Here is a 26689-nt window from a genome sequence, read left to right as displayed (position 1 = left end):
AATATATCTAGTGTTGGATAAATAAAGGTGTGCAAATGTAACGACATGGCGGTTTCAAAGAATAGTAATAATGGGAAAACAGTTGAGTACTTTATGAAAGTTTCATAGATCGTTTTATATTTGACTTAAGTCCTGTCAATTCTCCACTATAATCATTTTCAAATGGTCTTATATCTCTTTTGATACCCTTCAATTTCTTCAACGCTTTTTTGTACTTAATTCGATTGTGTACCCTTGAATTACCTTCGATCTTCTTGCGTTTCCTAGTTAAACCCTTATTCTTTATGATATCTTCAGTTGCTAGTCTTCTAGAGTCCCCTTCAACTAAATCTTCAATATTTGGCATACGGACCTCATCAAATTCCTGTTTCCTTTTAGCTTTGCTATGTTGCTTTTCCTGTTTGTATTCATTAATTTCTTCAAGATATTCATTGTCTGATAACTGTACAGGATCATTATCTTCATTATTACTAAGGGTATGATCTGTTTCATACTTTTCCCTATGTCTTCTCTCGTTAATTGCTTTGTTTCTTCTGGCTATTTTGTCGGAAATACTCCTGTCACAATTGAAATGATCAAAAGTGGCCTTTTTAATATCTTCCTCAAGTTTTTGTGAGTGGCTTATATACCTTGACAATGCATGATTATCAACATTAGTTGCCATATTTGTAGTCTTCTCGGCAAATTGAAGTAAGTCATCCAATGAGTTTACACCACTTTCAACCTGGGATATAAGCTCCTTAAAGAGTTTTTCTTCCTTTTTATCCTTCTTACCTTTAGGTAATCTCATCATATTCTGCTCCTCAAATTCCAGACGTTTCTGTATACGTCTCTGTAATTTTGCTAATTGTGGTAATTGTTCAATATCATCTTCCTTCCCTATTAATTCCGGGCCTTCTTGTATGCTTGATCTTATTTGACGAATAATATCTGTACGAAGCAACCTTTGCTTTTCTTTTTCAAGTTCCTTCATAATTTTTTCAGTACTACTAAGCTTTTTTTCATTGAATTCAACTGGTATATTTTTAGGTGCCTTATATTTCCTATCTTCATCAATATCACACCTATCTTCAGATTCCTCTTCATACTGACCAACACTCTCGGCTTTAAAGTTGTCATTTTCATCATCATCTAAAACTAGTCTGTCTGGTCTAGGAGTAATCATAAGTTCATCTATTTTCCCTGATCTATTTGCAGTTTGAGTTACTCTATCAATATATGTCTGTAATTTCACATCGATAGGCCTAAGCTTATCCATCATTGTACGTAGGGTTATTAAGCGTAAAAGTACTGGATGATCTTTTATAGATATATTTGGATTTAACTTAAGCATCATATAATAACATAAATAGCCAATATAAGATATTAAAAGTATATTTTTGCATTCTAAGTAGCTAATACCCTTATCTGTTAACAATCTTTCTTGGTTATTTTCAATAGATTTTTCTATATGAATCCTCATTTGTAACTGATCTACCTTTTCCTTCACATCTTTAATTTTTTCCTTCATATCTTTTAGGATAGGAATTATGTCAGGATTTAATTTTACTAAATCATCCATAGTATGTTTATCTATTTGTTCATTACAATTAATTAATTCTTTGTTACTTCCCTTTGAGAGTTGACCAAAGCTGTTTAATAGATCATTGACATCGTTTACCGATAGGCCTAGAGGATTAGATTGCAAAGCTTCATCTTTATTTTCATCCTGATCATGATTAATAATATCCTCAATTCCAAAATCTAACTTGTCTAGTCTTGAATATCTAGTTTTCTGAATCTTCCTAGCCTCTTCTTCTTGCATTTCTATATCTGACCAATCTTCGTTATCACTATTTTCACTAGAAGTCTTATTATCATAAAAATCCTCTTTCTTCGTCCCCCAGTTTGCGCTAATAAGCTCTCCATCAGAATTTTCATTAAAGTTCTCATTAAAATGATCATTTTCTGAGTCATCAGTAGTGTCTGAAATACTTAGAACACTTACTTCATTTATTTTTAAAGTATCATCAGCATCATCATCTGAGTATACCTTATTAAATAGATTTGCCCTTGAACTCCGTTTTTTTATATTACCCTTAGGATGATTTGCCATATTATTGATACTTCCTATCTTTATATTTGCTTTTACTCTAACTCCTCCTCTATGTCCGCCAGATTTCTCTAGTCAAGTCTTACCTGCCTATTTATTTATTGCGCCAATGTATTACGCAAAAAAAAAAAAAAAAGAAAAAAAAAAGTGCTAGCAATCCTTGTGCAAGCTTAATATAACAAATCTCAATAAAACTAAGAGTTGACTAATAAATGTATGTACTTTTGTATATACTTTGCATATATCTGAGCTACCTCCCTTTTTGTTATGTTTGTATGATATTGTAGACTCCAACATAAATCACCGTTAACTGTCACTAAATTATGGGCAAACATATTTAACCCAGCCTTTAAAAAAAAAAGGAAAAAGAAAAGAAGGGGATCTTTTGTGTACTTTAAAGTTTTTATTTCCAAAAAATTAGAACTTACATTATGCTGTGAAACACAACTATAGGAAGATTCAACCTCAATAAATGTCTTCTCACCACTTTTGCTATTATTAATTCTCTCAATAAGCTGTTCTAGTGGCTTTGAGTCCCATATACCACCATTACTGACCAAAAATGATGATGGTCTAGCTGTAGGATTCCCCAATTGCATTAGAAGTTCTACCTTGTTTGCTCTGGTTGGAGAATTCGCTAAGTCATGTACAAAACCTAAAATTTCAAAATTGTAACTACTACTCAAAAAGTAAAAATAAAAACTTCGACATTTCCATTCTAATACTTACCACTTATAACATGCCATTTAAAAGTAACAGTGGATGGGTCCTTAGAATCTACAATTGAATGAATTTTCCTAGTAGTATTTTTACCAAGTTCCCAAATTTTATTTACATCATTCAAGCAACTCTTTTGAACTTTCATATCTAAACCCATCAAAACTGCATATGATCCAAGCGCAACAGATGGCATACACTTTATTTTCCTACTATTTCTTGGACTAATAACTTTCGAGACAGCCTTTTTTAGCCAAGATGGGCTTGATTTATCAAATGAAAATGAATGTTTTAGCTTGGGTAAGACTAGTCTTGGAGAATTAGCAATATGTTCTTTTTGTTGTTTATTAGGGATTATAATCTCAGAATTAGATACCTTTTCACTAACTTCGCAATTTTCAAAAGATGAACTATTTTCATCTAGTGATGAAGATTGACTTGTTGTAGATTCATGTGTATCAGAATATCTAGTACCACTATCAAAATTTTTCTCACTTGCAGTTGCTGTAGTTGTCTCATTTATCGAATTATTTAGTGCTGATTCAAAAATCCTTATTAGCATATCTTCAATACTTTTACTTGTTTCAGAAACTTCTGAGGTATCATCTTTATTTACCCAACGACGGCAGTTTATTGCAACCATTGTACGTATTGGAATAACTGCACTACACCCCTCAGTATTTAAAAAACAATCTGTTGATGATAGTTCAATTGGCCTACATCCCGTCACACATGTAATATTCTCTCTATCACTTCCTCCAATTAAATTTCTTTCATCTTGTGAAACTAAAATTTCTGTGGTATCTTCTGAAATTAAGGTCTTTTTACTTCTTAGCTCATATATTAGAGCCATTAATCCTAGTGCTGCAACAGCTTCAATAGCACCGTTTACTTGCATCTTTTTACTTTTACAAATACTTCGTAACTTTGAGAATACCTCCGATGATATTTTGATTGGTAATATACATGTCCTAGGAGACTTTTCTTTATCGGCATACAAATCCCTCGAAATCTCGAGGCATGAAGGATTTTCAAATGGAGCAACAAGATTTCTATATAAGCAAACTCCCTGAGTTGCAGTAGCTCTCCATGAATAAAATGGTTTTAAAATTCTTACTTTTAAAGATGATGGAAAAGATTTGCAAACACTATTTGGCATTTTTGTTGGTTTTTCTTGAGGAATTGGAGTATCTGGGAATTCATTTATTAATGTGCATAATCCTAAAAGCTCTGTCCAAAAGTGTTGACGGCTTAATCCATCCATTATTGCATGATGGAAACTTGCAACTAGACATGCACGATATTGATTATTGACACTTCCCAAACGTTTAAACCTAATACGCCATAATGGAGATTGTTTACTGAACAATTCATTTTGCTCCTTTAATAATAAATTTTCCCAGATAGGTTTCTCATCTAAGGAGTCAAGATATAGTTCTGTTGTAGCTGTAGTTTCAGGATCTTCTTCTATAACTACTTCGAAATCATCTACTAGATCTACAAAGTACCTCTTTATTGTATCTCTTCCCTCATCATTTTCTACTTTGGACTTAATCCTAACCCTCAAAGATTGATGCCTATATGCCATCTTCGTAGCTGCTTCTTTCAAAATTTCTTTTTTAATTGGAAATGAAGAACGAATTATTATTGGATTCATTATAATTACATTTCCTAGTTCGTAGAAAGTTTCCCAAAATGTTTCCACTACATCTAAAGCTCTTATTGGAATACACTGTGTCATTATAAGTTCAAGATCTCGAAAAAATATCAATAATTAGCTTGTAGACTTCTGATATCTTTACAATAAAAAGAATTTTATTTACTTTGAGCCTTAACTTGAAGATCGCAATTGGGTCTATGTTGACATGCATGCCCTATATAGCCGCTCACCATATCTTGATTTATTAATAATGAACAAATTTTAACCTTACTGTAAAATTTTGGATGTATTCTATGATATTTGTTTTTCATGACATCTACTAGTTATTCCATCTATTAAATAAATTCCTTCAATTTGAATGAGGTGCTATAATCAACAATCTACAGAAAATTTATCATGAGAATAAAAAAAGAAAATGTAGAAAAGCCTTAATATACATTCTTCTGTTAGACCAATAAATTAACACAATTTAACACTTTTTTTACTATATTTTTTTACAGAAAAAAAAATGACCGCCCTGCATGCAAATACCGGTACAGCCCCTCATATGTGCTATATAGCAATTATAACTAAATTCTTTTTTGAAAAAGAGAAGGCTTTAAATTTCAGAAATGGAACTTTTTTGAGGCTTTTATGAAATGGAAAGGGAATATGCTGATTTGATAGAACTCCCAAGTGAAGTTTTGAGATTCAAGGATAATGATCAACTGTATAAACCAAAATATTCCCATTTTTGGCTTGTAAATACCATTTTAAATACACTCATTTCTTCAAATACATCTATAGATATAGATTTGATTAGATCTGGATACTTTTCAAAATCTATTTTTGAAAAAATTAGAATAGAGTTGACAATTCTAAAAAATAACTTAGAACTTGTCTATGTGAGCAAGAAGGAAAATCATTTTAGAATTCATATGTGGGAACAACTGGGTAACTGTATAACAAGCTGTATTGTTGATTTACTTGAGAAGTGGGATACTCAAATCTGTGAACTACAACACCATAATATGCTTTGTTGTGAAGTAATTGTTGCAGAAGGTGTAGTAAGCAGACACTGTAATAATGAGATACCAAAAAAACTAAATTTAGACTCTTTTGGAATTGATCAATCAATTAATAAAGATTTCTGGGAAGATAAAGAACTATGTTGGCTAATTGAAAGCTGTTATCCATTTAAGGAAATTCCTTTTGGTCTGGAGACAGATCAAAAGGAGTGCATTTTAGCTACTCCTGTAACACTTGTATATTTAGTAACAGTTCTCAAAGAATATTTAGATATTTGGAGTAATATTCGCTCATTTTTTTGTGATTTGGTGACATTGGTTTTTGTTGATACTCATTTATTACCCTCGTATTGTGAAACTGACAAGGCTTTTGTAAACTTGGAAATATTAGACAGATTATTCAATCATTTGGAAAAATCTATTTTATGCCTAGACCAACCTATGATTAAAATTTGGAATTATATACTTGGGAAATGCCTCAAAGTTTTTTGGAATTCTGTACCACAATCCCAAATTCAAAGTGATACGAAATATTTGGCTGAATTTGAAAGTAATAGCAAAAGTAACCCATATTTGAAATACAAAGAGTGTCTTAAATTTCTTAATGATTTATCTAGTAGATCTAGTAGTGAAAATAGGGGTACAACTATGAACAAGACTATTGGTACGCTTGTGAATATATCTCCTGATGAAATTGGGAATTTTGTGAATAGTTTATACAATTCAGATTCAAATGCACTACTAGATAAAGAAGTTGATGTTATGAATATTGAACTATCCAAATCATTTAAGAATTATCCAACTCAACAGTTATTTTGTAGTGTAGGAGGTAAATTCAGTAATCAATTGATAAGATCATTTACAATGTACAACTGTATAAAGAAGTATATTGACAATTGGTATAGTTCTTTGAACTACTCTTACATATCATCATTTATATATAATGGGCTTTATTCTATAAACCATGCTCAAAATTCAAGTAATAGGATTATAGATAAAATTACTCAGAATTTTGATCATAATTGTATTAGGATAATTGATGTACTTATTTGCATTAGAAACATTGTACTCTTAGATGAATTTATAATAGAATCTCTTATTCCTACGATGAATCTCAAATCTCAAAAGAAATTTCCAAATGTAGATATTGATCCTACAGAATTAAATTTAACTCTTAAATTATTGGATTATAATAAAATAAAAGGAAAACCCCATTTTTATCGAAAAATTATTAACATAATATATTTAGAATTTGATATGTCAAATACTTCAGATTACGTTAGAGATACACTACCTACATATATATCTCTTAAAATTCGACTTAATATGGGTCATTCAAATTATGCATCGTCTTCTTCACTCTCTTCTTGTGGAATTCCATGCTATATTATATCTCAATTTTTGTCACATAAAACTCTCGAAATATATTCTTCAATATTCACCTTTCTTTTGGAAATCAAACGCTCATCAATATTTCTCAATAATATATTTCATATACTGACAACTTTGCATAGGAAACGTCAAGCTATCAAAATATGTGATGTGAAACAAAGTAAAGTTAAAAATTCAAAGCAAAAGATAAATTTATCTATTAATGAATATCTATATTTTGAAAGTAAACATATTTGTATAGGTGATTGTATGATATTATTAAATTGGATAGACATATTACTTAATATTTGTCATCATAATCGATTTTCATTACAACACATAATCAATGCTTACTATAGCTACTTTGAGTTAGTTGTACCTTCAACATGGAGTGACTTATGTTCAAAGTTTATTAGAACAACATCATTAGATATAATGGTAGCTACCCATGAGAAGTACGTAAGTGATTTACAGATGTTAATATTAGCTCCTAAAGTGAATATTTCAGAGAGTGAGTTGGACCAATCATATCAACAATTATCTATGAACTTTATACTTTTGGTGAAATTAACTCGTCAGCTAAGTATACTAACAAATAAAATGGTATATATATTTAAGAATATTCTTAATTCAAAATCTAAAAAATTATCCTGTGTCACTATAAGGCGTAATGTTCAAGATAATATTAAAGATTTAATTTTAAATTTTGAGTTACTCAACTCAAATTTCCAAGAGATTCAAAATGAATTTTTAGAATCTCTCAGAATATACTGTCAGAAAAATACTTCCAAAGAACTTAAAATACTTAAGTTTCAGTTAAATAATGGAATTCAGATACAAATATAAAGTGAAGATGTTAACTCGAAATTATATCAAGTATTAGAACCATTAATAGTTCTAATTAATAATAAAGATCTAAGAAAATTAATAATATAAAAGTTTATGGATTGCAATAATGCCACCAAAATAAGCTATAGCAATAAAAGGTTGATTTGCCATTTGAGGATAGAGAAAAGGGTCAATAGTAGATACGCAGTGAACATCCAAATAATCTAGAATATCAATGTTCATTTCTGTATTCCATAAAAACTTCACTCCATATTTAATTATATTTCTATATCTCTTACGAGTACTCTCAAGTATTAAATCATGCATCTTTAAATGTAAATTTGAGCTTGAATCTAAATTTTCACTACTAGAACTTGAATTTATTGAGATATATTGAGAACTTTCCAAAGTATTATTTTCAAGTTCAACAATAGGCTTTGGTATTATAGCTCTCAAAAGCATAGTTTCCCGAAAAGATTTGGTATCAAATTCAAAACATGGACCAATGATAGTTGAACCATCATTAAATCCAAAAATAGCATAGTGAATAAGAGAACAACAGGACCAAGATCTAGCACCTAGTATGGGGGTCTTATTTTTATTGTATGATGTACTTTTTTTTTTATAGAAGGCTTCAATTGCAAATTGAGTGTAGTCACCTCGTTCCAAAGAAATGACAATTGCTCCTATTCCATGAGATACATATATATTGTTAGTTAATCTACACCATACAATATTGGTAATAGGTCTACTAGACAAATCAAACTCTTTAACTAAGTGATTCATACAACGTCTGTAATCAATAATTGTAATTTTCCCATTAATATCACCTACACACAATAATGAGAAACTTCCAGGACACCATGATGCTGATAATATTGGTCGATTCTCTGTAACTGAAATTATTTGCTCAGAAGGATTAATAATTCCTTCTTTTATATCTTTAGATACAGAATTATATGATTGAAAAGTCCATATTAAAATATTTCCTTCTAAAGTTGTACCTGCAATTCGTAAAATACCTGATGGACTTGGTATACATATTGAGGCTGAGTAGATGCAATGTACACCTTTATATGACCACAGTATATACTCTTCAGCATCAATTCTACTTGAGTTTATCGGTATTAAATATATATAAGCGCAAAAGTCACCTAATATTGTAAACAACAAACCTACAACCCCTTTTTCCAAACAGTCACTGAAAGGAATCCATTCAACATATCTACAAATCTTTTTGTTATGGTAAACTTCACATTTCAAATATGGCTCTATTCTAGAGTTATCTACATTACATTTCTCTTGTTCATTATCACAAGTAAATGGTATATTCCATATTTGTATAACTCCTGGACCACTATATCTTTTAAATATTTCAGTTACTGGACAATTTTCAGGATGTAAACTTACTGCTAGAAATATACAAGAATTATTTATTGGTGCACTAAAAGCTAACTTCCATATATGTCCATCAACTTTTATTATGTAAGGCATGAAATTACATTCAGTACATGCTAGTCCTTTATTTTGACCAAGCATAAAATCTCGCTCATGTTTTTCACATACAAAGGAAATATTGATCATATCTTTAGAATCACATTTATTAAGTCCCTCATTGTTTATTAAATCTGAATCTCTATAAAAAACATCTTGAAAACAATTAATCTTATTGAAAGTACCTTGGAACCACTCTGGAAACAAGTCGAACATCCTTAAGGGAACTAAGAGACTACCAAAAACTTTACATTCACCCACTTTAGTCCTTTCTAAGGGATAAAAACTAAATCCAGGTACTTCTAATAGAGCAGAAATATAATCTTCAATTTTCTTTTTAGTTCCCCCCTTCTTGGGACGTCCCCTCCTTCCTAAACAAACATTTTTGGATTTATTCATGGAAATAAAACAATTCACACATCTACTATTTTGGAGATACCAATCAGTTCAAAAATTCTTCAATATACTTTTTTTCCTCTTTGGTATGTACTTCCTAAAGTTCTGGTGTAACCTTACTCTTATATAGAGTGGTACCGCATTCTTCACTTTAAGGCAAGAAGTAGTACATATTGTCTAGAGGGGGAATCTATCAAATAGCACTAATGGTCTAGTGGCATGATGAAACGTTGCCATCGTTTCGACCGGGGTTCGATTCCCCGTTAGTGCATCTTTTTAGATTCCTATTACAAATTGTAGTATATTCTTTGTTCTTAATAATTTATTCCCAAATTCTCCCTTATATATTTCAAGATGTATAGTTTTAACTCTAATTCTTCATATTTATTAGAGCTCAATGCCTTGACTTATACACAAGATTTTAAATTCTATCATCGCGCTGTTTCTGACATTTTGCTTAGTGTTGCAGTATATAGAATTGGGAAGCAACACCTTTCGATTTCGTAGGTACTTTATGGGGCGTTTTCCAGCTAGCACATACATTTACAGAAGTAGAAGTAGAAGTATATCTAACAGTTACAGTGGAAGTGATGATAGTAGAGGTTACAGACGTAATCAAAAATACGAATCGAAATTACACCATAAAAGACGTTATAATGAAACCTATGACCGTTATAGAGGATCTGATGAATCACAATTTAATTTATATCAACGGGAACGTACTGGATACCGTCAAAATCGTCATTTAAAAGTAAATTATGAGAGATCTTTTTCAAGTGAACGAGAACAATCTCGTGAAAGGGAAAGATGCAGAAGACGTTCTCAGGCAGAGTAAGTTTAACTCAAAATTCAGATTGTTAGAAAATTTAACAATTTTGAAGACAAATTTATTTAATTTGTTTTTTTATTTTAGGTGTATTAGACGAGCAGGAGGGTACCAAAAATTAGCTCAGAGTGAAGGGAAAGATCCTACACCTGTCTTTTATGATGGATTTCAGTGGGTAGCGAAGACTGGAAGTATTGCAAGCATGGATCCAGCTGAGATGAATAACACGAGAAAACTTAGACGTCTCTATTTTGGTAATCTACCTCTTCATTTAGGCTTGAATGAACATATATTCCAGGATATAGTTTGGAAAGAGATGATAACCAGAAATATGTGCAATAATCCAAAAGAAAATCCTATTCTATGTGTATGGTTTGCTCAGAAAAAAGGTACATATGGCTTTGTAGAGTTTAGAACTGTTGAAGAAACTGAGAGAGCCTTAAATCTAGATGGAATGAACTGTATGGGAGTTCAAATTAAGGTTTCAAGACCAAATGATTATTCTCAAGTGGTCATTCCCCAAAATCAAGCCATAGCTCTTCTTGGACAACAAAGTGTGAACATGTTGTTAAGTGAACAAAAAAGTAATATTGAATCTCCTAATATTAATTCTAGTATAATGCGACTCATACAAGTTGTGACTCCTTCTAATATAGAGGATATTTATGAATATGATGAGATTTTTGAGGATGTAAAGGAAGGATGTGAAAAATTTGGAAAAATACTTTCAGGAAGGATTTTGAAACCCGGAGAAACTGAAGAGTTGAATGAAGTTCAAAAAATACGTAACAATAATATTACACTGAATACTGCAGATGTATTTTTGGAATTTGAATCCTCTAATATTCTGCAATACTGTCTCACATCCATGTTAAATAGGTCATACGAAGGGAAACCTTTAAAAATGGAGATTTTTGATCAAAGTATTTACAGGCAGTATATAGTTAAAGTAGAATCTTAGTAATAAGAATTAGTTAACTTAATAACTACAAAAATAGATATACAAAAAATAAATAGGTTTTGTACATTTTAATTGATCAGATTTACTGATTCACTATGTAGTTGAAGTATCCAACATTTTTAATTAAACTATAGTGTTGCTTTATTTTTAAAGTTGTAACGTTATTTTGCAATGAAATAAAACCTAAATATTTCAGATTTATTATAATCTTAATTTCTCATTTAAGTATATAGAACTTGTATAAAGAATTAAATAGCTAATTAGGTGATAATATTATACACTTGCAAAAAAGCATATTAATTAACTCCCCTCAAACGTCTTTGTTTATGTTTCTGTGACTTCTTCTTGTTTAATAAACGACTTTTTAATCTCTTTGAGAATCTCCGTCTAGCCACTACTTCTGGTCTTTTAACCAAATCTAGCTTCAACTGAGTCTTTCTTTTATTCCTTAACGTAAGTATTTCTTGCCTAGCTTCAGATAAGTATTTATATAAAATTGTAGAATATCCCATAAGTGAAAATTGTCTGTCCCATTCTTCTAGTGCTCTCTGACTTAACCAACAGAAATTCCTTATAACCTCTTGAACAGATAAATGACCAATTCTTGTTATCCAACTAATATTTTTTGGATTATCTATTATAATAGAATCAAGAGGGGAATTCGGACTTGAATGAATAATTGTGGAGCATTGAAATAAAGCCTTTATTGAGTGTCTTAAGGTCTTATTTGAGTATTCATTGGAAATTAACTCTTCTGTATATTGTGGTAACCATTGAGAAAAATCATATAAGAATTTAAGATTTAGTAGTAGTCTAACTCTAAATTTTCCAGGTTCTGTAGTGTATAGACGACAGTGCCAAGCCACACGGTTTAAGATCCACCAAAATGGTTTAGAAACTTTGGATTCTTTTGGAATTACTTTTGGAATTATTTCAGATTTCTCTGACCTACAACATAGCCATTGATTATCATCACTTTCATTTAATGTATGAGTTTCCATTAAAGTCTTTTTTTTATTTTGTGTATCTTTAGGGATTTCAGGAATTTTACTAGATAAATAATTATTCACCTCATTATCAATATCATCATTTTCTATATTTAATTCATCTTCATATTCATCATTTTCTATTATTAACCAGTCAGACTCCGTTACTTCATTTTCCTCTAAAATATCAATCTTCTTATAAGTTTTTTTTTCTAAACTCTGGAATTCTTGTGTCTCAGAATCAGTACTAGATATTTTGTTTTTTCCATTCAAAGACTTCGAAGGAGGTTTCCATGATGAATCTAAATGTCCAGATAGTAGAGTACCATGCTGTACACATGATAAAATCATAGGACATAACCAAGAAGCACTTTCAACTACTGGATCAAACAAATGTACAATAATTTTATTAAATAATTTCCCAAATATCTGGCTATCTCCTAAACAAGCTCTAAAAATGATTGATACTTTAGAATGATCAAATTCACCGATATTTATACAATATTTAAAAGCCTTCAATGTAATCCTAATAGATGAAGCTCTTACCCATAAATGATAGCTTGATAGCCCAATGTTAGTAACATTCTCCCATATAACCTTCCACATGTCCGATATTTGTAGAATTTGATCTTCGGATATATTAGATTGACTTTTCTCTGATAACCAATTATCAAAAAATTCAGTTTCACTTACGGAATCCCCCAGTAAGTTTTCCAAAAGTAAGTATGATTCATACTGGAGCCTATAACTCTTACAAATTGATGTATTTTCTTGGTATTCAAAAGAATTTACACATCTATATAATTGAACAAATACAATTTCTAGGTATTGTTTTAACTCATGTTGTAACCTATTTTCCAACTTTTTATTTTGAAAGAAACCAAGAATCATTCTAAGTGTTGTGATAAGGCAACGCTTAATGCAAAGCTTTTCATAGAGTGGTTCCAGCGTATTGATAAGAAGAGTAATTAATTGAAATCTGCCACGTTTGTTTGTACCATAGAGATTTAAAATATCATTTATAATCAATTCAACCATTGAAACACACCTTGAATCGGTCTCATTTGATAAATATAATGTTAATCCACATGTTATCATTATACTGTATGACTCAATAATTAATTGAGCTGGTAGTCTAGTAACTAGGGTATATAGGGCAAATAATATTGCTTGTCTTCCTTCGGATGTTGAATAACTAGGAAGATTCTCCAATAATATTGATATTCTCTGTCTTTGAGCTTTATCACTCATTGGATAATATAAAAGAAATTCTGCATAGAGACAACTTCCAAGACGAACAAGCTTAGGTTCAACACTACTATATTGCACGAGTAAGGGTAATATAGAATCAACCAATGAGTATAAGGATCCTAGTGACTCACTTGAAGCTGAAATACTTGATTTACCATATAATATCACTTGGCGTATAAGCTGTAGAGAAACTAGCCTTAATCTACGATCATTTACACAAATATGTAACTGACGTAGTAAATTTATGTAAAATGGGCTTAGTTGTGGGGTTAAATTTTTATCTTTAATCCATATAATAGAATTAAACCATTCAGAAGAACTATGACGTAGTAATAATGCTACCAGAAGTTTTAGACAAGATGATGTCAAGTCTGTTATAGAATTCAAAGCATTGGATGAACTTACACTTGATCTTTCCATTATTGAAACAACATTCTTTGCAATAATTGGTCCACATTTATCAAGTAAAGAATACAAAGTAATTTCTATATCAAGTACTTTGGAGTTCATAATAGTATTCTCTTGTAAAGGTCCTACAAAACTTCTTGAGTTTTTGTTAAGTGACTCAAGAGTTATGAGGCGTAATAAACATCTAGAAGATATTGTAACTACTTCGTGAGAGCTACTTAAGAATGCTAAGGTAGCTAAAGGAATCAAATAACTCAAACTTGTATTTATTGAAGTAATAGAATCATAACTTTGTAAATCCTCATATAGTTTATTTATTCTAACTTCTTTTAGGATATAGTTTAAAATATAAAGAGCTGACTGACCTAATACAACCCCCTGAATCTTTTGTTCATATCCTCTTTTTGGTTTTATTATCTGATGTATCCCACGTCCAGACGCAGCTCCTGGTTGTATCATAAATATCTGATCCTTTTTCTGTATAACTTTTTGCAGACCACTATTTATAGAAGATAAACTCAAATCTTCACTCATTACTTTCATTTCATCTATTAAAATCTCGAAATTATCAAGATATTTGCTTGAGTAAAGTGGTTCTAATATGTTTATGATTTCATTTACTTTTTTATCACGTTTCATCTTAGGATCAAAATTTAAACTTAGGGCGAGCAATTTTACTGAAAAATCGAGTTTATTTAAAGTACATATGTTTCTATTTTTAATAAATCCTGCACAAGATTGAATAATCAATTGTTTAATCCAATGTAAATACTTCTGACTGTAAGCATCAGAAATTATGCTACCGTCACGATCTCCCCAAGTACCATTTAAGAGTCCATATAAAAACCTAAATATCTCATTTATTCCATCAATTGAAACATATTCACTAATTATTTTCATAATTTCTGGGCAACGAACAAACTTGCACTCATCTACTTTTGATGTTACTGGGGTATCTATGGTTTCTAATGCTGTGCGACGATCTGGATCTGCAATCCTGTTCAACTCACTAGATATAAGAGGTGCTAAATGTTGAATACAAGAATCTAAAATGAATTCTTCTGAGTTCCCACATATCTCATGTTCAGTGTTTTTTAGCCTGTTTTTATGATTACTTATTACTTCCTTAAGAATAGAGTGAATAGTAAAACTTAAAACAGAAAGTTGATAACCTTTAGTAAGTATTTCAGACATTTGAGAGAAAATCCATGGCAAATAATTTATTCCCAAAGTATCACAAACAGATTTTAAAGCAGCTCTAGTACGTCTCCTAGTTTCACGATCCTTAGATTTTAAGGCTATTATCAATTGGTTCACGAGTCTTGGAAGTTCTGAGTGAAATTGTTTATCGGGAAGGCATTTAAGTATTTTTAAAATAACTAAAACTATTTCTGGACGTATTAAACCATAATTTACTGTAGAAGATTTCTCAAATTTACTAATAGGATTATTTGTATGATTGTCATCATATGAACTTAAAATATTATTACTTTTATCTACCATGAGGAAACGTAACATTGGCAATAATTTCCTACGTAAACTGTTCTGCATTTCAGTTAACTCATCAACCACTTCTTCATCTATTGATTTATCTAGTGAAATATCCCCTTCAAATTCAATTTCAGATCCTTCCGATCTTAATAAAGTCTTCTCTATATTTGATTTTTCTAAAAATCTTAGTGCATGTTCACTAAGGAGACTCTCTTGAATATGGAAATCAAATGAATTTAATACAATGCAAATTGCTTTAATAATATAAGTTTTTCTTTGAGGTAAGACACGTAATAACTTTACTAAACTGCCTGTCAAAGATATACATTCCCTCCATGTCAAATAGGGTGTAAAGCATTCTAAAGCCCTTAAAGAATTATCTCCTAATCCCAAATGATATGATTCTTTGCTTGAACTTCTCTGTAATAGTGCATCAATACAAAGAGGAATTCCAATATTTTTCACTGTATAACTTGTTATTGAATTGTAAATTGGATATTGATCTAAAAAAAAACAAGGCCGTTTGTTTTCAAATGAATGTCTTGAATTATTGAGCTTTTCTTTATTATCCCTACACCATTTAGCAAATTTTCCAAGATAGTTTAATGCTCTAGCTCTTCTATGTTTTTGAATATGAACTATTTCTTCAAAAATATTTGCATAATTCTTTTCATTTGTTTCGCAATACTTTAAAATAGGATAAAATTCTAGATGAAATTCCTCCATTAAATTATATGCATTAGTATTTAAAATCTTAGCTACCTTAGGAAATTCTAGATGTCCAATTAGTTCAACCCTTGTACCTATAAGTTCTATAGCACATCTTTTAATTGATAAGTCATTGGAAAATTTGAGCATCTTATGTTCTTCAGTCACTATTATTTTTGTAACTAATTTATAGAACAAAAGCACAGACTTCCTACAATATAAAGTATTTGGATCTCCCAAATTTTGATATTTTTCCAATTCATAATTTATTCTATTAATCCAAGATTCCAGGAATTTTACAATTAATTTCATAGACATCTGTCTTACAGTAAAGTCACTATGTGAAGTACCTATAAAATTTATTAATTGACATATTAGAGGAAGTAATGATTGAATTGGGATATCGTTATCTGAACATGCAAATTTATTCTTTTGATTCTCACCAAATAGATATTCAGTAAATCTAATTAGTAATTGTATTTGAAGATTAATATCTGGTATTGGAATTACATTTCCATGTTGTTGGGTATTTAAACAAAACACTAAGTAAGAGATAAATACATACCACTTTTCATTAGAATCTTCTGTAAGTACTAGTTTAGATTTTTTACAACTGTCTTCAATATTAGTATTAGATTCTCGACTTGAAAACCAGATCTCCATATTTTCAGTTATTGGATCATCATCTATAAATTCTTTTTCGGAGTCAATTTGGTATTCTTTAACTACATTTTTAAATTTGATATATTCTGTCTGCAAATTATCTCCAAAACCCACTAATTGCATCTCAGCTAATAAAATAATTTCAGATAAAGACATTCTTATTAAAAGTTCACTATTTTTTAAAAGTAGCAAGCTTGAAATTCTTGATATTAATATCAAAGAATCTATAATGAAAATAGTAGGATTCATTTGAGACTCATCTGTTAATAGTAATTGTGTCAATTTATTCATATTTTCTTCTATGTCAAGAGTGAACTCAAGATCATTATGCTTTGATACTACTATATTATTGGCAAACTGCAATGATTCAAATAAATTGTGTTTTAAGAGCCCAGATAATGTTCTGAGTAATTGAATTAATTGATATGTAATTTTTATACTTTTTGAGGTCATTTTTGCTACTGAAGATGATAATAATAATAGTATCAGGCGAACTATAATTACACAATTTGAGTTATATTCCCCCGAGATATTTTTTGATAACAAAATTCTTGTTGAATTCTGTTCTATTTTATCATCTACATATTCAGGTATAACACCCAACTTTCCCTGGAAATTTATTTGAGCTATTGTCATTAATAGTAGTAATTCTTCATCAGAAATTAAACTCATACTTTTATTAATTTTATTACTTAGCTCGTAATTTACTTTATTTGTTTTATATCGAACTCCAATCAAGATTTCAAAGGATTTCAATAACTCAGGAATAAATTGGGATAATAATAAAAAGCCACTTTTGCATATCAAACCCTCTTTTCTAGTGTTTAAATGTTTACTCTGAATATCATTATTATAAGTATCAGATTCTATATCTGATAAAAAATCCTGATAACCCCCCAAATTTATATTTAAATTCATTTTCTTGTCATTCTCTTGTTTAAATATTTCAAATTTAGTTTTCCCACCATATAACATATATAAGAATGATTTGACTATTAATGATACAACAGGACCAGAAGGCTGAAATTTTTCAAAGCTATGATTTTTAGTATAGGTTATTACTGCTTTACTTGATATACTTGTACATAAAGTCCTTAGTGCATCTGGAAATATATTTGGAAGTAATTGATATAATAATGGATCCTCAAATATCTCTAATATAAAGCATATTATTGCAGATAATTGGAATGTCCCGGATCCATTAATGCTCTTGTTAAATATAGATTGCAAAATTTTAGCAATAGGTTTTAAAATATAGATCCATTCTTTATTAAGTTCAGGATATCTAAATATAATAGATCTTATTCTATTAAGTAATATACGTATTATTAATCTGAAACGTGAAGAACTTAACCTGGAGATTTCAGATGTATAGAGATTCTCAATTAAATCTATTTCATCTTCTCTAGATAAAGTCTGGAATTCATCTTTTGATTCTGATTTACTATAGTCATACTTCATTTCATCTTTACAAACTTGACAAAAAATATTCACCACTAATATTAAAATATTTGCTATGTACATTCTTAAATTATGTGCCATTTGATCTAAAATATCTTCTAATAAAACTAAAAATTTTATCGCAATCTTTAAGCTATTATTCATTATATCAATCTTAACTGAGTAAATTTTCACAAAAAATTCCTTATTGCTTATATCACTTTCCAAAATAGTTCCAGTGTACATAAAGCCTATACTATCACTCCATAACCACTTCGATACTGTATCTAAAGTACTAAAATTCTCATTTTGGTTTATTAAATTATATAAAATTAATTCTTTTATCTGGCCATATATTTTAATAAAATTATCTTGGTATATAGTAAGTAATGGGGAATCTAAACTGTTATTTTTAATTAGGGTTATATTATCAATCTTATTATATAATAAAGGATCTACCTTTAACTTTTTGTTTTCATATTTGTATTCTGAAAAATTTTCTGCTGGGTCATTTAAAATGCATACGGAGAGAATAGGTTCAAATAGAATAGATAATATTAAACCAATTTCATTATTAGGTAGCTGCGATAAGTATGAAAATAATAATTTACGTCCACTCTTTCTATTAATAGTTTTCACACCACCTCTATTCTTGTTTCCAACGCATTCTCTACTTTTGCTAAGTTTAGATAAAATTAATCTAATAACCAAAGGTATGACAACTAAACGATGCTCTTTGTGTATTGTATCTTTATCTAAATATAAAGGATACATTAATAAATTGCTTCTTAATGTGTTTTCATTACTGGAATCACTATTTACTAAAGATTTCAGCATGTTTGTATATGGAGAAATGTAATTTGAATAATTACCCCACTTAGAAATAATATTGATTATTTCAATCTGAAGCTCAGGGTAATTAATAGATAATAAATGAGATATCAAATTGTCACATAATATATTGAGTATAAAATCAAATGATTCTTGAATATGTTCACTACTTCTATCATTGGTATCATAATATGATGTATCAATGACTTCATTCTCTTCAATTTTAACTTTTTCAATAAATATTTCAAAGTTACTTAATATGTATCGAAGAGTTTTAAGAGAATTATTTAGTCTGGAAATCAAGCCCTTTTCTGTGCTTGGAAGTTTGCAACTTGGAATATAAAGCTTTAGTTTCATTTCTGGATTATTGTAACTATTTAAAAAATTCATATAATCAATATTTCCGGAAATTTCGCAGGACAGTTGAAATACCCAAAATAAAACAACGAATTCATATTGTTTAAGAGGTTCAATATTAATAGTATATAAATTTTGTAATACTTTCCATGCCATTTCATGAACTGTAAAGTGATCTGTATACAAACTTTCATAACAATCAATACCCATTTTTATTTTCGAAGTGTTAATATATATTAAAGATAATGAACACTCCCATACCAAACCAATCAATTCTTTGGAATTAATAGATGATTTCTTATTCCCAATAATAATTTTTGCAATTCTTGTAATATTGTCTATACATGGCTGCCACAATACATTGAATTTAACATAAAATTGAGACAGAATACATCTAATAGCTAATTCAAAGGGATATAGAAGATATTTTGAACTATTAATTGTAGTAATATTGGTATATATACTATCACAAATTTGTTGTATATATCGAATTTTAATACGCTCATTTTCTATCGTATTTGAAGTAGCTTCAAGATTATATAACAAATATACAATATTGAGCAGAAAAGATAAATTGGCTCTTAATTCTTCATTTTGAAAATCAAATGACTCCAGTATTTTTATGAATATTTGTAGAGTATCCAATCGAATCTTTTGTGATGGGTTTTGTATCCAGTATAAAGCTAATATTTTGAATTTTTCAAGCAATTTTGTGTCAGTTGATATGAAGTCCCTTTTTTTAAAAATATCACAAATTAGAAATATATCTAAGACTTCAATCAAATTTCCTGAGAGTTCAATTTCTAATGACGGTAATTTTGGATCATGCACAAGAATAGAAGGTTTCTCTAAATTATTTACATCTATATCCAGCCAAATTAGAACATTATATAGCAGATCGTCTAGTGTAAGGAGAGGAATATCCAATTCTATAAAAAGTCTTAAAAATAGTTTTAAGAGCGTAAGATATCCTACTTCTGATAAATTGGGATATTTATTGATTATATTTAAAGGAAATTTTAAGACAAAAGGTTGAGCTGTAAATTCAGATGGAATTATAAATACAGTTAAAATTTGAGAATAAGCTTTTTGTAACAAGTTGAAAAGTTCATTCTCTTTATTAGTAACATCATAAACTTTATTACATTGAAGTCTAGTAATTAATTCTAAAGTTACTAGTACTTCTTGTAATGTTTCTTTAAAGAATACATCATTATCTTTATTTATAATTGATTTATATTCAGTTCCAATTTGTGGTTCCTCAAATATTATAAATCCTCTCTTCAAAACATTAATGCTAATATCTATAAGCACTTTCACAAGATCATCATCATGTTTAGAAAAAAAATTTGTTGGAGACCTTAATATTCTAACTATTTTGGGATCTTTAGGAGTTCCAATGGATAGATACAAATTAATAATCTGGTAAAATTTTAACACTAATTTAATATTCATATCCTTATATTTACTTATTACAGATTTAACAAGTTGTTTTACTATTATAAATATTTTTTCATATTCTACAGGCTTACATTCCCAATCAAAATATTTCCCAATAGTGCTTAACAGGTCAAAAGATACTAATTCTAATGATTCAATATCATTACAACAGTTTAATAATAAGTGAAGCCATGTCCAAGATGAATTATTATCTGAGTCACTTAAAAAATCTTTTTGATTAAATTCAAATATTTTATTTAGTCTCCAAAAATTACTATTCAAACTTCTCAATTCACATGTAATTTCATATATCTCTTCTATTCCACGTAGTTTTATAGTTAATCGTTGTAAAAACTTTTCTTTACCATTCAGATTTTCTATAATTACTTTTTCAATAATTAGCTTCAAAGAAACTATTAGTAACTTTATATCCTTACTATTTTTAGTTAATATATTTAGCCATCCATTCTGTATTGGTAAAAGAATGATCGATATTATATTTATCTTTGTATTCTCACTTATAATTTGATTATATTCTCCATTTCCTGAATACCATTGAGCAATAGTACCGCATAATTTTGATATCTTTACGATATATAACTCAAATTGATCATCTTTATCTCGACCAGTTGTATTTTGATTATTTTGATCTATCTCATAAGTGCATGCCAAATAAAATAATTCTAAGTATACTGAAAGAAGCAAACAAGCTTGTTCTACAAAGACTAGCTCATTTCTACCTTGAAGAATATTAATTCTAAGTTTTCTATATAAGTTAGTAATAACACATTCAAAAAAATCATGGTATTTATGTTTATATGAGTAATATTCAAGCTTTGTTTCGAGATGAGCTGTTATCACATCTAAATCTTCATCAACTGAATTAAAGAAATCAGATAGAACTCCGAATGATTTGTTAATTTTCTCAATATTAATTATACTTGAATCATATGTGATACCAAAATAAATTTGTTTTAAGCAGTATTTAATTATTATATTACCTTTAGTAGTTACACCACCATTAATAGATTTTACACTTGTAAATAATACATCTGATACCCATTCTGATAAATCTTCCAATTTATTCTTTTCCCATTTAAAACTTTGTTTCAAAATATAAATGGATATAATATTAATAGCTTTCTTAACATCTTTAATATCTGCTTTCCTTAGTGCATAAGCTATAGATTCAGCAGTGAAAGCACGTACTAAGGATTTTGGATGGAAAATCCAATCTTCAAACATTATTATATATTTCTCTAGATCTACTAAAATATATTTGGATAAATAAAAGAAAATCGTTGATATAGATGAAAATATACCTTCTAAAACTTGCTCATTGAACTCTCCTACTCCTCCAAATCCAGTAACTGAACTATTCTTAAGTGGTTTATTTAATCTTTTTGATAGTGCCAAAAATATCTTTGGTAAATTTGGTACTAATTCTACTCGAGTATCCTTAGCTAAAACTCCAAATAGTCTAGATATTGCCTCAGCTGTTTCTGGATATTCACATTGTATTAAACCTTCAGCTAGAGTATCAATAATTATTGTTAGGTGGATGAGAATATGGGGTAATGAATGAATATAAGGACGTATTAATTTAATATATGATGTAAATTCATCATATCGTACACAAGATTCCCAGTAACGTACATTTTCACTAAATTGGGTCTCTTTTAATTCTTTTGTGCTATATTCATCTATAATTTCAACATAACTATCGGAACAATCATTATTAATTTTATCAGAATGTATGAAACTAGTCATATTGTCTATTTTAATATCAATATTCGATAACTTGTCAATGTAAGTTTGGAATCTAAATTTATTTTCACTTCTAGTTCCCACTTTCTCTTCATTACTCCTTTTCTGTATATTTACCCTTTTTTCTACCATTTCATAATTTATTCTAAAATTCTCCAATACCTTTTTTTTTTTTTTTTTAAAAGAGCTCCAGATTCTCATACGTGACTTATCTTATTTCTGCCTAAGACTACCATCTCCTGACTTTTACCTGTAAAACTAATATTAAAGTGGCGGTAATTCAGGCGGGAATTTGAATGTTTTCCTACTTTTTTTATTTTGGAAAAAGGAAGGGAATTATTAAATTTTACAATGTTTACTAGTTTAAAACAAATAGAAATATGGGTAAATACTTATCAGTTAGATATTTCTGTACTAGAAGTACTTCTGAACCTGCAGTCACTTCAAAATCTGAAATATCCCAAGGTAATAATTATATCCTCCTAACCATATTTAAAATCTAAATATTTTATTTATTCTTTTCCTATATTTATAGATTTTAATGAACAATTAACATGTATATTATCAGATAGATATATTGCACAGACAATGTCTAGAAGCAAAAGTACATCAGGTAATTTAATTAGTAGGGCTGCTTGGGATACTTTAAATAAAAGTGGGTCTCGTTGGTTATTAAGAAGTTTTATACGTTTTGGGAAATCCAGTTCTATAACTAGATTTATATTAAGTAGTATGGGATTATATGTTCAAGATGCATTATGGTGGTTTGATACTAAACTGCAAATGATGGCTCTTACAATAGATGATGTTCCAGGCATGGATCCATCTACAAATGACTTGATATTAGACTTATTAAAGGAATTTAATGTCAGGTGTACATTTTTTGTTACAGAAAAAAATGCTAGATATGTATCTAATTCAGATAAATTTCTTAAACGTTGTATTGAAGAAGGTCATGAATTGGGTAATCATTTAGCTGAAGATATACCATGTAATAAACTTTCATTAGCAACTTTTGCACAAAACTTACTTGAATGTGAACATTTAATTAGTCGTTTTGTACCGAATCATATATGTATTAATTCTATCTCATCTATGGATTCTGATTCAGATATAATTTCAACTAAATTTAAGTGGTTTAGACCACCCTTTGGTCGTCTTACACGTCAACAATATGATTTTGTTATATCTCGTGGTTATACAGTGGTAATGTGTGATGTATATCCAAATGATGTATCCCTACAAAGTTTTCCTCAATTTCTTGCTGAGTTTTGTACTAATCATGCTGCTCCAGGTTCTATTGTTTGTATTCATATGCCCTCCAATGATTTCCGAGCAGCTAATTTGGAGGTATTTAGACTTTTATTACCAAAAATTACAAGACGATTTGAATGTGTAACTCTTTCAAGACTTGCTCAAGAGGTTATAAAGGAAAATATTTCAAATTCTAAAGATATTTAAGTTACAATAACTATAACTAATAATAAATATATATAGAATTATCTACAAATCACTCAGCTGTTATTTTGAGTATTCTCATCTCTTGAAAATACTAAACTATTGGATCCAACGAAACATTTTTTGTGATGCAAAGTATCACATGCTACTTTATTTACCGAATAATCTATTTGAATTGTTGTATGATATATTCCATATTTCTTTTGGCATAATTCTGTAGCATATCTTAAAGTTTCCCTAGCACTTCCCTCCTTTATTACTACTAAATGACATGAAAGAGCTGGAACACCAACAGATAAAGACCACACATGAAGATCATGTACTTCATATACAGTATCTAAATTTAACATATCTTGTTGAATTGAAGTACAATCTATCCCTACTGGAGTTCCTTCCATAAGTACAGTTGCTACATCTTTTAAAATATTTAAAGTAGTTGCTAATACAAAAAATGAAAATAAAATTGTGCACAGAGGATCTGCAATAGACCAAGAGGGTTTGAACCATATACATAAACCTGCAATCATTAATCCAATATTTTGTAAAATATCTCCAATAACGTGAATATAAGCTGATTGCAGACTTATACTCTGTTTATTATCATCTATATTATTGTTACAATCATCATCAAAAAAATGAGTTGATTTTGTGATATCAGGTGAAACAGATACTTGGGAATTCTTAGTAAACTTAGTAAATTTACATATATGTTTTGTTTCATAATTATGATCCATACTACATGAATTACTTGTTAATGGAATTCCATGACTGTGAATGGATAAAACAAAAGTAATAAATATATTGGCAAATGTACCAAACATTGCAGTTATAAACATTGATATACCATCAACTGATATAGGTTTAAATATTCGTTGAATAGCTTCATAAACTAGTAATATAGTCATAATCCAAATGAGTAGTATACTCAGTAAAGCTCCTAATACCTCTGCACGGTGATATCCAAATGACATTGTCTTAGTTGCCTTCTGTTTCGCCATATATATACTAACAAGTGTTATAAAGTAACAACAAAGATCAGAAAGTAAGTGTGAAGCATCTGATATCAATGCCAAGGAATGAGAAAAAATCCCAACTATTACTTCTATAATAGTAAATAATGTGCATAATATTATAGCATAAACAACTCTCCTTTGGATATTATTATTTAATCTAAGGTTGTTTTTTTCTTTATGACCTAGTAATGGACTATTTAGCTGTTTTGCTGTCATCTTCCAATATAGATTTTACTATTTGGAAAAGAAATACTATTAGAATTATTGTCCAGAATACCCGCTATTGGCGTATCTAAATTTTGTTATTACTGTTTGCTACTGAAGATAATTTTGAGATACTTCTACAAGTTTCCTAAGTACAAATTCTCAATTATTTTAAGGTAAATATATCTTCAAAATTTAATTCAACTTTTTTTTTTCTCTATTTTGTAAATAATATAGATTAATGTAGACATGCACGCAATTTAATACTATTAATATTTCCAAATATTTCTTTAAATACTTAATAACTAAAGATATACAAATATATATAGTTGGGGATCATATAAATTCACTTGTTATTATTTAAGTATATTATAGGGGAAATATCTTTAGATAGTATATATTAGAAAAATTTTGGTAGTACTGAGGAGGCGCTTCTGTATAAACAGATTTGTGTTTATATTCAAGTATAATGGACATACTTTAAAGTTAGATCAATATATCATAAAATATTTGGGTTATTATATATTTAATTTTACTAAAATTTTAAAATAATGGCAAGACAACCTTTTGTGGGAGGTAACTTTAAGTGTAATGGTACTAAGGACTCTCTTAGATTATTATTGAAATCATTTAAAGATTCACAAATAACAACTAATACTCAAGTATATGTATTTCCCACATTTATACATATACCTTTAGCCTATGAAATTTTAGAAGATTCAGGAATTAATATAGGATCTCAGGATATATCGTCTACAGGGAATGGGGCATATACAGGTGAAGTATCTTGTGATATACTTAAGGACTACAATATACATTGTACATTAATAGGGCATTCAGAAAGACGTCAATATTATTCTGAGACAGATTCAGTTGTTAATGCAAAGGTATTACATGCTTTAAAGCATAATTTTACAGTGGTTTTATGTATTGGAGAATCTCTTCAAGAACGTGAATCAGGAAAAACTAATGATGTTATTAAACATCAATTAGAATTTGCCTTAAAGAAAGTTAGTGATTTATCTAATATTGTAATTGCATATGAACCTATTTGGGCAATTGGAACAGGGGTTGTAGCAACCCCTGAACAAGCACAAGAGGCTCATGAATTTATTCGTAAGTGTTTATTAAATATGTATAATAATAATGTATCTTCAAGCACTCGAATAATTTATGGGGGATCTGTAAATCCTGAAAATTGTAATGAACTAATAAATTGTGCTGATATTGATGGATTTCTAGTTGGTGGGGCTTCTCTTAAGCCATCATTTGTTGAGATAATAAATTGTACATTTCACTAATATATAGCATTAAATAATA

General features: G+C 29.1%; 9 protein-coding genes and 1 non-coding gene across 10 annotated transcripts, besides 8 other annotated features; 5 read left to right on the top strand and 5 right to left on the bottom strand.

Moving 5' to 3' along the window:
• Window positions 1–91: 91 nt before the first annotated feature.
• On the bottom strand, window positions 92–2095 carry CMU_029930 (Sas10/Utp3 family protein; the record flags this gene model as incomplete). The annotated part of the gene is made up of 1 exon (XM_002142230.1): window positions 92–2095. The coding sequence occupies one exon, from the start codon at window positions 2093–2095 to the stop codon at window positions 92–94; it is 2004 nt and encodes a 667-aa protein (XP_002142266.1).
• Window positions 2096–2212: 117 nt separating this feature from the next.
• Window positions 2213–2239: a microsatellite.
• Window positions 2240–2286: 47 nt separating this feature from the next.
• CMU_029920 (uncharacterized protein) lies at window positions 2287–4550 on the bottom strand (the record flags this gene model as incomplete). Its single annotated transcript, XM_002142229.1, has 3 exons — window positions 2287–2439; window positions 2521–2747; window positions 2822–4550. 3 exons carry the CDS (start codon window positions 4548–4550, stop codon window positions 2287–2289), a joined length of 2109 nt encoding a protein of 702 aa, XP_002142265.1.
• A 557-nt stretch (window positions 4551–5107) lies between these two features.
• CMU_029910 (uncharacterized protein) lies at window positions 5108–7693 on the top strand (the record flags this gene model as incomplete). The annotated part of the gene is made up of 1 exon (XM_002142228.1): window positions 5108–7693. One exon carries the CDS (start codon window positions 5108–5110, stop codon window positions 7691–7693), a length of 2586 nt encoding a protein of 861 aa, XP_002142264.1.
• Window positions 7527–7555: a sequence feature (AT_rich).
• Window positions 7694–7771: 78 nt separating the features above from the next.
• On the bottom strand, window positions 7772–9568 carry CMU_029900 (uncharacterized protein; the record flags this gene model as incomplete). Its single annotated transcript, XM_002142227.1, has 1 exon — window positions 7772–9568. One exon carries the CDS (start codon window positions 9566–9568, stop codon window positions 7772–7774), a length of 1797 nt encoding a protein of 598 aa, XP_002142263.1.
• Window positions 9569–9765: 197 nt separating this feature from the next.
• Window positions 9766–9836, top strand: CMU_029890. The gene has a single exon. It is a non-coding gene; the product is annotated as a tRNA-Gly (tRNA).
• A 243-nt stretch (window positions 9837–10079) lies between these two features.
• On the top strand, window positions 10080–11352 carry CMU_029880 (uncharacterized protein; the record flags this gene model as incomplete). Its single annotated transcript, XM_002142226.1, has 2 exons — window positions 10080–10396; window positions 10479–11352. 2 exons carry the CDS (start codon window positions 10080–10082, stop codon window positions 11350–11352), a joined length of 1191 nt encoding a protein of 396 aa, XP_002142262.1.
• Window positions 10449–10477: a sequence feature (AT_rich).
• A 193-nt stretch (window positions 11353–11545) lies between the features above and the next one.
• Window positions 11546–22895, bottom strand: CMU_029870 (uncharacterized protein; the record flags this gene model as incomplete). Its single annotated transcript, XM_002142225.1, has 1 exon — window positions 11546–22895. The coding sequence occupies one exon, from the start codon at window positions 22893–22895 to the stop codon at window positions 11649–11651; it is 11247 nt and encodes a 3748-aa protein (XP_002142261.1). The 3' UTR covers window positions 11546–11648.
• Window positions 12738–12758: a sequence feature (AT_rich).
• Window positions 18613–18637: a sequence feature (AT_rich).
• Window positions 22858–22878: a sequence feature (AT_rich).
• A 179-nt stretch (window positions 22896–23074) lies between the features above and the next one.
• On the top strand, window positions 23075–24155 carry CMU_029860 (polysaccharide deacetylase family protein; the record flags this gene model as incomplete). Its single annotated transcript, XM_002142224.1, has 2 exons — window positions 23075–23159; window positions 23230–24155. 2 exons carry the CDS (start codon window positions 23075–23077, stop codon window positions 24153–24155), a joined length of 1011 nt encoding a protein of 336 aa, XP_002142260.1.
• Window positions 23183–23211: a sequence feature (AT_rich).
• A 53-nt stretch (window positions 24156–24208) lies between the features above and the next one.
• Window positions 24209–25381, bottom strand: CMU_029850 (Zinc transporter ZAT-1, putative; the record flags this gene model as incomplete). The annotated part of the gene is made up of 1 exon (XM_002142223.1): window positions 24209–25381. One exon carries the CDS (start codon window positions 25379–25381, stop codon window positions 24209–24211), a length of 1173 nt encoding a protein of 390 aa, XP_002142259.1.
• Window positions 25382–25884: 503 nt separating this feature from the next.
• Window positions 25885–25922: a sequence feature (AT_rich).
• On the top strand, window positions 25921–26670 carry CMU_029840 (triosephosphate isomerase, putative; the record flags this gene model as incomplete). The annotated part of the gene is made up of 1 exon (XM_002142222.1): window positions 25921–26670. One exon carries the CDS (start codon window positions 25921–25923, stop codon window positions 26668–26670), a length of 750 nt encoding a protein of 249 aa, XP_002142258.1.
• Between the last annotated feature and the right edge of the window lie 19 nt (window positions 26671–26689).

Source organism: Cryptosporidium muris, genomic scaffold (genome assembly GCF_000006515.1).
Source record: "Cryptosporidium muris RN66 scf_1106632353989 genomic scaffold, whole genome shotgun sequence".
Classification (NCBI taxonomy): Eukaryota; Apicomplexa; class Conoidasida; order Eucoccidiorida; family Cryptosporidiidae; genus Cryptosporidium; species Cryptosporidium muris.
Note: the sequence above shows the minus strand (reverse complement) of the source record. Positions and strands in the feature narration are given on the sequence as shown.